Source organism: Falco naumanni, chromosome 5, assembly GCF_017639655.2.
Source record: "Falco naumanni isolate bFalNau1 chromosome 5, bFalNau1.pat, whole genome shotgun sequence".
Taxonomy (NCBI): domain Eukaryota; kingdom Metazoa; phylum Chordata; class Aves; order Falconiformes; family Falconidae; genus Falco; species Falco naumanni.
The window spans coordinates 63,071,441-63,085,252 of NC_054058.1; the positions used below are offsets into that span (position 1 = coordinate 63,071,441).

At 45.4% G+C, this 13,812-nt stretch overlaps 1 protein-coding gene across 2 annotated transcripts in view; it reads left to right on the forward strand.

Annotated features, from left to right (window-relative positions):
* Positions 1-13,812, forward strand: part of PLXNA4 (plexin A4) — a 455,595-nt gene that overhangs the window by 417,696 nt on the left and 24,087 nt on the right. For both annotated transcript variants that reach the window (XM_040595348.1, XM_040595349.1), the window contains exons 25-26: positions 6,106-6,265; positions 12,681-12,784. In XM_040595348.1, coding sequence (XP_040451282.1) covers positions 6,106-6,265; positions 12,681-12,784 — 264 coding nt within the window. The remainder of the gene's footprint in view (positions 1-6,105; positions 6,266-12,680; positions 12,785-13,812) is intronic.

The following is a 13,812-nucleotide window of genomic DNA, read 5'->3' on the forward strand; positions in this document are numbered from 1 at the left end:
AAATGTGCAGCTTTAGCTTCTACTCTGAAATTACATCCTTTCCCCACCTAATTAAAGAACATCAATTAAGGAGCATTAGAGATCTCTTCTTAATGTAAGTGTTTGTGGGCCTTCACATTTTCCTGGATACACTAAATCCACTGAGCTTCTAAGTCTCTGCAGGAAGAAGAAAACTGTCTAAATCTTCAAAGATCCTTGTAATTTCTTTATTTCTCATATTCTTGTTCTCAGAAATGGTGCTGAGATGCTCTGAACTTGTCAGATTATTTTATTTGTGCCTTCAATTGAGGGATGTACATCTCACTTAACTTTAGCTAGCTTTGAGAGCTGTGTCCAGTCGATGTTAGTTCCTTGACCTGTCTTAGATCTTAGCTCAGGTGGGCTAACGCTAGAAATGCCTGCTTTTCTTCAATAACTACAGACAGTCTAAAGCTGAGCTTTGATTGAATCCAAGTCTGATGGGAGGCTAGACTTTATTCTTAAATAAGACTACGATTTTGTTTTGTGTATTAAAAACGTGACTTTTATTAAATCAGCAGCGTAGTTCTTTTCTATTACGTGTGGTTGTCTAGTAATTCAAAGGCCCGATCTCACATGGAGAGAATGAGCAAAAAGAAGAAAAATGCAGACACAGTGATCACTTTCACCAAAGGAAATCCCTCCGATCCTTTTAGGCTTGATATAAAGCAGCCAGCAAAGGGTAGTAATTATACATCAGCCTGAACAAAGCTCTCCTCCATTCGCTTTGTGTCGTTTGATGTTAATCAGCTCTCCCTCTTACATCTCAAGAGCAGACAAATATACCCCGATAGGAATCTCAGCAGATTTACAGAGATCAGCTTTGGTGAAGGAGATTAAGAAGAAGCAGACTATGAATAGGATTGTTCTTTCTTTCTGTTTCTCTTTATTTCTGTTTCATTTTGTCCTTCTTCTGCCTTCCTTAAGCAGTCCATCATATTTTATTAAAAATATATAGCAATGGAATAAAGAAAGAACTGATTCAGTATTCGTAATACAGGAATTCCCTCAATGTCTCCTGCTTTCTACCAAACACACCTGGTCACCACTGTGAGTTTGCAGTGTGTGTGTCTAGAATTCATTGGGTTGGTCACGTTTCATGAGTGCTAGATGACTTCCTGACTGAGTTAAATAACAATTCCAGCAGTGGAATGCATTGAAACAGGCTCTTTATTGTCATTATTCCAGAAAGATAAGGCTGGGGGTTCTTTTGAAAGGCATTTATTCTTTAGGCTTCATTAATCAAGACCAACTATTTTAAAACATGGTTTCAAATATAGTTTGAGTGAAAAGCACATCCAGAGAAATTGACTCATCCAGCGAGAAAAAAAGAAGACGGAGCATATTCAGACATTTGGAATTATTGATTTTATAATACACACCTCATGAACTAAATTTAGATTGTTTTGGTATGGTTTGTCCAAACTAGATAGCTCAGATTTGCTGTCTGCCATGTCCTGCAGTTCTCCAAGGCAGCAGCCCTCAGTGTCTCAGGGTCTTTGCAGTCTGTAACAATGTCTGTATTCACAAGGGATTTTTCAGTCCAGGAGAAAGTAAGCTAGTTACAGATGTGATTTGCTAGAATAAATGTGTTGCAGCTAAACAGTAGGCCTTCTCCCAAGCTGTATACCTCAGAGAAACACCCTCTTGTGTTAATGTCTTCGCTAGCAGCCAGTGCTCATCATCTCTGGTCTGCAGTGTTATTAAAAACCCAGCTAGATTATTCCATCTATGAGAGACAGGAAGATCTCATCCCTGCTGACTGCCATCTGCCTTTGCCAGAATCCATGATTTTTTAACCATTCACTAAACAAGAGTTCAAATGCGAAACCTCATTCCCTACTGCCACTGTTCTGCTGTCACTGGGAGATGAGAGACCATCCATCTCCTGCATCAGCTTCATTTCTGTTGATACAAATAATGCAGGGGAGCAAAGACCTCGACGTGTGTCAGAAGCTGCTAAGAGTATTGGCTCATTAGTGCTTGGGGGTGGCAGGCAGGAGCTGCCCAGTACATCTTGAGCAGTGGCATGCTCTGTGTGGTCCCTGCACACCTCAGTGGCTCCAGTGCTGAGAGCCTCATTGGATTATCTCTCCTGACAACATATTCCAGATGGGTAAGGATACTTCCAGCTGACTTTAGTTAAGGCTTTTCAGGGAATTTTGGTAGCAAGGAGGAAGCCACTACTAAGGTATCAGAAAGCTCTCCTATGCTCGGCTTTTTTTCGGGTCCTTCTCTTTTTTTGCTGCCAAGCCTTGCTGTATGCCTGCCCCCTAGAACCTTCCTTAGCCCAATCTAGAAAGGAGAGAAAGATGTCTGTCCCTGTGACAGAAATTGTAGTGATGTCTTGGTCTCAAGGCAGACCACTCAATCACCTCAGAGAACTCAGAGCCAGGGTGACCATATGAGTAATCACAAACTGTGCCTTTAATATTTAAATGCCAGTAATCTGTAGTGGAGATCAGGGCTTAGCTGTGCTAAGCATTGAATGTATGTATAGACTTAGAGACAGCTCATGGCTGGAAGGGCTGGCAAGCGAAAAAAGCCCAAGGATATCAGAAAAGGTCAATAAACACAAATCAATTGAGATGACATGCCCCAAGGTCATAGAGAGTCAGTGGGAGAGCAGGGCTCACAGAGGAGAGCCTTGCTTGCTCCCAGTCCTTTTCACGTTGACCCCATAACTGGCACTGTCCTTATACCATACTGACACAGACCTCAATGCATGACAGAACAGTGGTGCCAAGTGTTGGTGTCCTCTCAGCAGCAAAACATTTGCATCTTCTTGAGTGATTCCCCCCATCCACCTTGCCAGCTGTGCCCCACAAGGCTCAAAGGCGGCCGTCGAGTGATGGAGTAACAGTGAATGCATTCATATCAGCATCACAAAACTTCTCTCAGAGTGACTAATCATGTAGGAATACAACACAGGCCATCTCAGGGATCTCTTCCCCACCAGTTAACATCAAAGATTGTGTTGACATAGCTTAGCAGCACTGCAGGAGCAATGGAATTGCATCTCTGTCTTACATTGGTTGTTATAAGAACAGCTCTGGGTGGAACACAGGGCAAAGCTTTCTCTTCCATTGAGGCTGAAGCATCTGAACTCTGCTAAATCGATGAAGCAAATGCTTAGATTTTCTTTTTCTCCTAGTCATCCCCTTCCATGGACAATCTATAGAAGCCTGGGCTTACAACAGAGGAAAACTTTGGGAGGATTCCCTCAGAAGTGGTAGGAATCTCTCTCTTCATTGCGTAGAGCATGAGGAATGAGGAGAGGAACTTCAGTCTGTTGGAAGGGGAGGAGAGATTTTCAACCTGTGGTGTAAGGATGACTTCCATCGGGTCCGTGACAATCTCCAAAACCTAGCCATTTAGTGTGTGCAATACACGGATGTACCCTGCAAACCCGAAGTCTTTGTACGAAGTTCAGCTCTTCACAAGAGAACAGCTGGAAAACACCAACCGAGAGTGGATGTGAAACCTGGGACATGTATGTCAAAGACACTGTGTTCTGGGAAGGGTGCTGGTTTCTGTAAGCAATGCCTGAATTACCTAAAATGTTGTGAGGAGCCTCCTGACTGTCTTGAACACCCTGGGATTCAGGGATTTACAGCTACTACCAGCTGTTCCCATCGATGCTTGAAAGCCTCAAGATCAAAGTTCTCTCTACACAGTCCTTTGAAATGTCGTCTCCCTTGCTCCTTGTTCTTCCAAATGAGATGGAAAAGAGGAAAATAAGGACTACTGTAGTCAGGCCATGAATGATCATGGCTCACTCAGGCAGATTTTTTTTCTGCCACCTTCCAAAGCTGGCACGCTGTGAAATTCAAGGACAACCAAGTTATAAGAGCAAATTACCATTGCCAGCTTCCAGCTGGGTGATGTACCACACTGCATGGTGGGTACTGGTGTGATGGACATTAGTCAGCACCTGCAGGAAACATTGGGTCTTCTGGACCAGGTGTTGGCCTGGTAGGGTCACCCAGCTTATTTTAAAGACCACTAAGTGCCTTCATGTAGGGAACGGAACTGAACCTGAGGTGTTTGCATCAGATGTGAATCACACCACAGAGCTTGATCTGACTGGCACCAGCTCATTTCATCTCAGCTGAGCTCGGATCACTGAGAGAGACCTGCAGAGTGTCTTGGTCTCCAGAATCACGTGTGACCCCCCTAGCACTCTCAAAAAAGCTGTCGTAACCTGCCATCACTGCTTCATTTCCCTACAAGTGTGTAATCATTTAGGTTGGAAAAGACCTTTAAGATCATTGAGTCCAACCATAAACCTAACGCCATGGAGGCTCCCAGCAATCAGGTGTTTATTTTTTAGATATACCTGAGGAGTTTGCAGAGGAAGAGGTTTCTGCAGGCAAGGAACAGGCATAACCCCAGAGGGCTGCAGCTGGCTAGATCAGCTAATAAGCTCAACACTGGATGAATTTCAACAGTGCTTTTTATGCATAGTTCTGTGATCCTTTGAGATGAAAGATGCCACAGAACTGTAAATCTGTGCTGTTATTATTATCTGAATTGATGCTTCTTCAATACTGCTGGAAGTGACATATAAATAATAGCATTATGATCTAATCAATATCTCATATTTACATCTCCCCTTTCATCCAGAAAGATCACAGAGCTCTTTGTAAGCAATGTCTTCACAAGTCCCTCTTAGTTGAGCATTACAGCACCAAAGGGAGCCTGGTGAGCCAATGTGTAATTATGCTGATATGGTTTCACCCAGTTTCAAGCCACTTTGAGATCCCACTGCATCTTAGTAGGTTAAGACAGAAAGTGATGGAGAGTCCAGTACCCGTTACGTGCCATGAAAGGGAATGTACTGTCAAGGTAGAATCGGTCATGAGGCACCAAAACTAACATGTCTGCACTTGTAGAAGTGGCGCAGAAACATTTAATGACTGAATATAGCCAGGAGCATCACTGAACACTCCTTCCAAGTGCAAAGGTGTGCTAAGTTTATAAAAGTTTATAGACTTCACACTCCTGTAACCAGAAGGGAGCAGAAAGCTCGACATAGACATGGACCAAAGTTAGCAGGCAGATTGATGTTAAACACTGTGTGCATGTGTTTAAGGTATCCCCCACTTCCTCACCATCCCATATGCTTTGCATTTACTTTTGGACAGAGTCTTTGGAGAAAATTATAATCTCCTTCTAAGAAACGAGGGGCCTCTCTAGTTGGGTCAATTTTCTTATTCTAAATGTGAAAGCAGAAGTGGTTGTTGTTTTGTGTTTCATTTTTTAAGAAGCCCTGCATTTCAAATTAATAACATTCTTCTGAGAAGGGGGTAGGTCAGTCCTGTGGCTGTGCAGAGGATGTACAAACTTAAGGCCAAGAGACTGAAGAGCACTTTTACCTGAATTGTCAAAGTGAGGTGGCAATACAAGGAGGCCACTACTGAATTACATCACCTCACCAGCTCTCTAGGGAGTGTGGAATGAGTCAGAGCCCAAGAAAAGCTTTGGAGAGCCCTTGGGATATCGGTTCAGCTCCAGCCAGGGTTAGGACTCGTTGCATTTTTAATGGTTTCTATGAAAACTGTGTCAATGACCATTGTCTGGTACCATTTGAGTCAAAGCCATTTTTACTGCAGGCACCAGAACCTAAGCTGGTATTCATGGTCTTTCTGTTATTAGGTATAGCGAAGATGTCCAGGGGATGAGGCTCAAATCTAAGGGACTGTTCCCACAAGTACAGCAGTTTCATCTCACAGAGATAAGTGGCATGAGACACAGGTTCAGAAAAAAACTTCACATCAGCCCTAAGTCACTGTCTGCAACATCTGGGAGCCCACAGCACTTAGCTGAGAGCCAGATGCTGAGTTACCTTTAGTTCACTGCACACAGGCAGAGGTAAGGGGTTGAGAGCAACACAAGCGTGGGTACATGGCATCCTCCTGTGTGCAACCATATCTCTGTGCCCTCTTGTAGGAGAGAATACTCTCAGTACACATTTTTCCCCTTATTGCACCCTAGATCCCTCTGGCTGTAGGATGCAGAGACTTGCAGGAAGGGCAGGCACAGGGTACCCGTGCTGCTGTGAAATGTGTGGTGCTTCTCTCTCAGGTCCTGAGCTGTGTGAACCCTGACAACGTGAACAGCCCCGAGATCCCAGTGAAGATCCTGAACTGTGACACCATCACGCAGGTCAAGGAGAAGATCCTCGATGCCATCTTCAAGAATGTGCCATGCTCTCACCGGCCCAAAGCTGCTGATATGGACTTGGGTATGTGAGTGCACAACAGGCCCTGACTGCCCCTGGGCAGGGGGGAGAGGGGTATGGGAGACAGCCACACTCAGTCCAGACACTGTTTGCTGGGGCAGGTGCCACCTCTCCAGACTGAGTGTGCCTTTGGTGCTTGTGCCAGGCAGAGCAGCAGCAATGGTGAGAGGGCAGAAGAGACTAATTAAATTGATGCATTATGCTCCTGGCTTGTGAAATCTTTGGCAGTGAGGACTTACAAAGGCCAGTAGCCATCCTGCTTTTCTGCCCTCAGAATTCAACTTGGATAAGGGTATGGAAAAGGCATGGCTGGGGCTATCCTCGCTGCCCTGCCAAAGACCCCTGGAAAAAAACCCTGCCCAGGGTGGTGTTGTCAGCAATGTTCAGGCTGCAGAGATTTATTCCTAGCTCTTCTCCGAGTAGTGAGGGTTTGGATTACATATATCTTCTTGCTGAGATAGTCACAGCCCATGCAGTACTAATTACTCATTGTCCAGGCACAGGAAAGGGGATGAAGCATCCTCTGTTCAGTGGGCTGCATCTATCTCATCGCTGACTGCTTCCTTCTCCAGCCAGCACCCCATCACCAACAGCAGGGCTGGGAGCTGCTGCTCTGAGGTTTCCTTTCTGCAGAGGACTAGGAGGTCTTAAGGAAAGATTAGTCCTTCTGTTTATGAATTCATGCTTTTTTTTTTTTCTCAGTGGTTTGCTTCTTCATGCATTGCTCTGCTCGGAGGGTGGAAAGAGCAGCACCAACTTCACTTGCATTTCTAGGCAGTTGTGTTGTTGAGCTCTGGGGCACACAGGGAGCTGTACAGCCCAGTGCTGGGGTGCCTCTGAGGCCAAAATCCATTTCTGCCCAAGATCTGGAGCAAGGATGCTGGAATGAGTGAGCCTTAATTGGGGCCCAGAGGCAGATGTGATATTGCACCTGGAAGTTACTACAAAAGAATGTAGAAAATATTCCTGGGGCATTGCTGAGATGTCTGGGGAGGGTACTGGGGACTGCATTGTAGCTGTACCTGCCAGAATTTGCCCTCAGTGACCTTCAGTGAAAGATACTTGAGTGGAAAATGATGGAGTCTATAAAACCCAGCAAAGTAGAAGAGGAACCAAAAGGAGAAGGGATGAACTGATGCCAAGAAACAATTCACAGCAATAATGGAGGCAGGAATGAGAGGTCAGGGATTAAAGTTAAGTGTCTATATGTGTGTGCATGTGTCTGGGGAAGGAGGGGATTCTTGACAGAAATTGCAGCAAGATTCCTGCTCGTGAAAGGCAGTTAGAATAATGAAACAAGCTGCCAAAACCTGCAGAGGTAAAGAAGAGATCATATAAATCATCAAGAAAGGACCAAAGATAATTCTGGAGCTGCTCTGAGTCAGCAGGGGAATGGTGAGTGCTAGTGTGAGCATGGGGGCACACAGGGCAGGGTGCCAGGGCACAGTAGACCGGAGGAGTGGGGTTTACAGCCAGATCTCCTGATCTGTCTGGCACTGGATGGTGGCCACAGAGTCCATCACGTTTGGATCTCAGACTGGGCGTGAGTGGAAAGTGGTTTTTTCTGCTGTAGGGATGAACTATGCATCCATAAGGGAGGCAGGAATTTCACCTGCATGTTGCAAATGCCAGGGATAAACCAGAGTCCACAGATTTTGTTATAGCTCTGAGAACTGACAGATACCAAAGTGTGTGTGTGCAGGGTCCCAGCTGGAGACTGACAATTTTGCATCCAGGATTCTTGCTGTTTTAAGAAATAGTGGCCCGCTGAGTAGTGCTGAGGACCAGCAAGTTCCAGAAAGTCTTTATGAGCATGTGCACCCCTCAGATGACAGACTTGTCCATATTGACAGGAGACTGCTTAATGAGCAGCTGTTTGCCCAATAGCATTGATGATGCAGTTGGGGAAAAAATACCCAAAACAAAACACACACCCCCCCTCATCCAGTAGAAGAGTGTTGCCAGCACTGATATAGTTGCAGGATCCTTTAGCACAGCAGCTAACAAGGTGGGAGGAGCAGGGCTGGCATGGGTAAAGCAGGAAAAAGAGGTTATGCACATCCAGCCACAGCTCCAGCCCAGCCTCTATGCAGGAAAAGATGTTGGCACCTGGCATCCCTCCGCGACAGTGAAGGCAGCAAGAGGAGAGCAGAAAGCACTGCTGGCCATTAGGAAGAAGCACAGAGCTCTCAGCCCTAGGCTGAATCCTCAGAACTGCAAAGGCAGCTGAATCAGCCCTGCCAGTCCGTGCAAAACAGTAGGTCAGAGCAGATGACTGTAATATGGCCTTGAAATCAATGGTTTTCTAAACAACAACACCATTTTCTATTACCATTAAAATTTTCTGGGCTTTCTGTCTATGCTAAGGCCAGATTGCTCACACGGAAGAAAGCAAACAAGCTAATGAGTTGTTTTGAGTTGTTAAATGCAGGGTAGCTGCAGGCAGAGTGACTTGTATGTGTCGCAAATGTCATAATGTTTGGCAGTTACCCAGACAACTCATGGAGGGGGTTGTCAGCTGAAAGCACTTATTTTGGACACCCTGAGGTTACATTTTAGTCCAAAGCCCAAATTGCAGCCCCCTGAGTAAAGGCTTCTTTCTACAGTGGCTATTTTTGTTATTACTACTTTTTAAAGCCCTCCCCATAAATAAAATACCCCACCTTTGGGAAAGCATTATGGTGTGAGGATCACAAACCAGGAATTTGGCTTCATGCTGAGGCATTCACTCTTCCCCGTGTTTCAGTTGCTTTTTGAAAGGGACGGCTGAGGTGATGGGAGCTGCTAGGCTGACTGTCTTCCACTCGGTGATGCTGCCTTAGGCTCCTGTGAGCTGTGTCAGGCCAGCTTTCACTGCCTCCGTGTGGTGCGGTGCTGGGATGCGAGGTTCAGCCTTTAGGAGGCATTTAAACTGGGTCTAACTCTAGTATATATACAGTGAGGCAGGCAGCTTCCATATACAGGATGAAATGTTCCACAGGCATCTTCCATCTATGTGTTCTGATACAAACATTTTTTCCCCCAGCCATGGCGGTCCTTTCTCCACCCCAGAAACAGAGCTGAGTTTCTCCTCTCTTCCTAGAGATCATCACATACTAGACATTTACCCATTTTTGTTTCTTACCCACCTGGCTGTACTGGTGCCTGCAGCATACAGACAAAGTTTATTCTCCTGTTTCCATGCCAATCTGTCTCTCACGTGGAAATTGCTGGGAAGTGAAAAAATACTTAAAAGACTAAAGGCACCCCTCCCCAGCTCTTCAAGCTAATCCTCCACAAGCACAAGTGGTCATGAAATAGGCATCAAGCTTGGGTAAGCCACATGCTTTTGTTCCACACGCCATTGCTGTGCAAAGTCAGCCACAAACCTTTTCACAGCCCTTCACGGGAGACTTTGGGTATTTAGGAAAGGAGTAGGAAGCACAGTATATGGCATGAGCAGTTGGCTGAAATGGATTGTGTGCATTATGACGTAGAAATGCCTGTAAAGGATGCTGTAACTGATGATGACTAGCTCAAATGAAGGCACTTGGAGTGAGCTGGCACATATTCATCCACCTGGGTATTTCAATTACCCCTGAAAAATATTCTCTCTGTTACACTTTTCTCCTTTGTTCAATGGGCGTCTTGAGGGTGTAACGTTTTCTAACGTATTTGAGGTGCAGGAAGACATGTCCCCATCTCCCCACAGTCATTCCCTAGCCAGGCATTGCTACAGCTCAGAGAAGCAGCTTTTTATCAAAGGCCCCTGGAATTCCTTTTTCCGAGTCAAGTTGAATAGAAAGGTTGTTTCTTAAAAAAAAAAAAAAAAAAAAAAAAAGAAAAAAAAAAAAAGGAAAAAAAAAAGAAAAAAGAAGTAATTCCTGCGTGCAATAAAAAGATACACTATCTGCTGAATGAAATATAAAAGCTTCACAGCAGCTGTCTCCTGAGTTTGCATTTACCGCTGCTCCTGATTGGAAGGCTTGATAAAGATAATGAGATTTTTTTACCTCCCTCCCCCTTTCTCTGGAAGGTGGAAGTGTAACAAATTGGATTGGAGTATGTCTCTCCTTTGTGCCAGCTCGCAGAGGAGTGCGCAGATCTGATGAGAGAGGGGACAGGGTGCTGCCAGCGAGGAAAAAGCTAACAGTTTTCACTTAGTGCTGTGAATACAGATGTCAGGGTCACCTTCTCCTCCTTTGCACCCTTCCTTCCCATTCCCTTGCTCCCAGCCATTGCCTTTCCTTGCAGACCAGTGAGTTGCCAGCTGGCACTCATGGAGAAGGGAAGTGTGGAGTGCTCCTGTGAAACTAGGAAGAGTTGGGGGACCATAGCTGGGGGACCTTTCCCTGTCTTTCCTCAGATGCACGATGTAGCAATTTGTATTTGGTCAGTGCAAATGGGCTGCAAAACTGAAGCTCTGCAGGGTGTTTTTCTCCTTGTCTTGCTCAGGAAAGTAGCTCTTGTGTGGAGTCAGACTGGCCCTTCCTCTTCCTCGCATGGCCCCTTTCTGCAGGAAAGCCAAGGGGAAGGCCTTGGCAATCCTCTGTCTCCCTGCAGAAGCACAAAGGGCTTGGGGGGACATCCTACCATGCCTCCAGCTCCCCTGGAGCAGAGGGAAAGCTTCTTCTGCTATGAGGAGCTTGTCCAGCCTTGAATACAAATAAAGCACAGGATGAGGAAAACTCATGGCAGAGCCAAGTGCAACACTGAGAACCTCTGCACTGCCTCCCTGAAACACTCCATGAGTGTGTGTCTCTCCCCAAAGATGAGTGAGGAGACAGGAGGATGACAGCAACATGCAGAGCCCTGAAGGATAGACATCAAAGAGACACCGTCCCCAAGGGACCATAAGGAAGGCACATAAGGGACACACTGTGACAGTAGAGTTGGCTTTGGCATTCTGTAGTAAGAGCACAATTTCCCAACACAGCCCAAATTTCAACATTTTGTGCTCTTTGGGGCAATGTCTGAGACCAGTTACCTTCATGGAATCCAGTCCAGCTGGAAATGAACAGAAATCATCATCCTTGGATATCACAAAGATAATACAGGTGAGGATCTAAGGCACTGGAGTAAATGAAGGGCACTGCAGGATCAGTGCTTAGCCAACATGACCTTTGCTTACTCTCTGAGTATCTCCAGCCAGAGTAACACCCAGCAATAAACACAGCAGCTGACCTCTTCGTGCTAATTTAAATGAATAATAAAGGCAAGGGGAGCTTCCCCAATACATTTTAATTATGTGATAAGAAAACTGCTGAAACCAAAAGAAATTTGCAACGGTCCTTGCATTTTTATATTAGGAGAAATAAGCCCGGGTGGCAGGTGATGTCTCCATATCCAAGAGTTCATTTTAATTAACTCCTGCAAATGAATAGACTTTCTGCTTTGACTCTGGCTAAACTCTGTGTGGCTAGGTCACTGTGATTGAGACATGACAACCAGAAAGATAGCTTTGGATGGTCCAGGTTGTCTGTGGTTAAACCACAGCTTTCCCTATTGTCACCGGTGATACTACATTTCTTTCCTTTTGGCTGTGTTTATGTGTTCCTTGTCTATACACAAGTGTGTGAGTCCTCAATGCTTCTCCACATGGAGCATCCTTCAAGATTTGAACAAAAGGTGGTACCCTGGGAAGTGACAGGGCGCTCCAGTGCTGCAGAAGGAAAGAAGCATTCATTATTTCAGGGTGGAGGCTGGAGAACTGGATGTGGTCAGAAACTGGAGCCCTTCTTCCCACAGGCATGCTGCTGAAGGCTGGTAGAGATTACATGCTCCGTGGAGCAGGGTCTTGGTTCCATCTCAGGGTCTCTTCTCCATTGTCCCTCTACTGTGCCTGAAGCCAAGGGCTTCCTGCTCTCCAGCACTTCTGGGTTCCAGTAGCAAGAAGTGTTGTGGGAGCACTAATGGAGATGAACTGAGAGCTGAGCAAGACACTGCTTTGCCCAGGGGAGCCCTCTCTGTGCCCTAGCCTTGGATCTCTCATCTCCCTAAGCAACTGCTCTAGGTTCTGACCTCTGTGTGGCATCACTCTTTCAAGGAGTGGGTGTTCCCTGTGGAGAAGTGGTTTTGTGATCGCAATATCATTTTATCAAGGGTAGAGAAACCAGTCTGGATAATCTGTGACATGACTTTGAACATTGCCATATGGCTATGATTTTTGCATACTTTCCTGAACCGTCTCTCTGAACTTTTAATGGTTTATCTGTCTTCTCTTTCCCTCTGGAAAGAGGGCTCTGGACATTTGTGCGTTCGTATGTTGTGCGTGGTTGGAGGCATCTGACAGTGGGTAAAGGCAATGACTGTTGTGCTGCTACATGGATGCAGCCTTCACATGTGTGACCACAAGAGTTATGGGCACAGGGATTACTGGGCTGTATCCCCTATCAGAGGCTCCGCACATCAGAGTTCAATGTCCCTGTTCTTCTTGCAGAGTGGCGGCAAGCAAGCGGGGCAAGGATGATCCTTCAGGATGAAGACATCACAACCAAGATAGAGAATGACTGGAAGAGACTCAACACGCTGGCACACTATCAGGTAACTGTGTGAGAGGATGGGTAGAAGGTAGATCAGCTAAGAAAATAGCAAGAAGGGCAAAGTGTTATTCTCTAAGACACAAGGTAAACAATAGTTGAGAGGGCCATAACTGGGCAGAGCGCCTGTGTTGAGTACATCCATCCTGTTCCACTGTTCTTGTAGTACTTACCCTGCACAACACCAGAGATTAAGCCAAGGGAAGAAAAAATCCTCCATCTCTCTCAAAGGAGAGGCATCCCTGGTGAGTGAAGGATTTGAAGAGGAGATATGGACATGAGGACAGCACGAGTTAACCTTTCTCATGTAGACAAACAGAAAGCAAGCCTTTCCATGCCCCTTTTTCCTGTGCATCAATGGCCTTGTGATGCTAGGAGAGTTCAGAAGGATGGAAGAGAGAAAAATGGAAGGGAAGAATGTTTGGTGTCAGGAAGAAGGAGGAGGAAAGCAGCGTGACTGAAGACCATAGTGCAGTGGGGTTGTCACTGACCTAGGAACACTTGTTTTCAACGCCTGTCCTGATCCATGTCACACGCTTTGGGACAGGGCTTCCCTTTATCTCTGCATGTCCTTGAGGTCCATAAGAGAGTGCTAAAGATGTCCAAAAATATCTTACACAAGTAGCAGATTTAATGAAAAATTGAGCTTTGGTCAAAAGCTCCCCCACTCCTTCACCTCTTGCCAAAAAAAGAAGCCAAAAAAAGCACCTCATTAAGTTTAATCCAATGCTAACAATTTTGTTGTTTCCTCAATCACACCTCAGCAGTCTACATTTCATAACAAGATTTCTGTGGTTTTGGTTTGGTTTTGTTTGTTGGTTTTTTTATTTATTTAAGAGCTGACCTGAGGAGACAGCAAGCAATAATTTGAAAAGGAAACAAAACTTTTCACTTCAGATTGACTGAAGCATTGCTGGCTGACTCCAGAATACTTTTTTTCAAGAGGAGTGGGGACATTTTCAATTTTATTTCACCAATAAACCACAGGCATAATTTTATTTCGCTTCTGTGTTTTTTCCAGTTGTTTGCTTC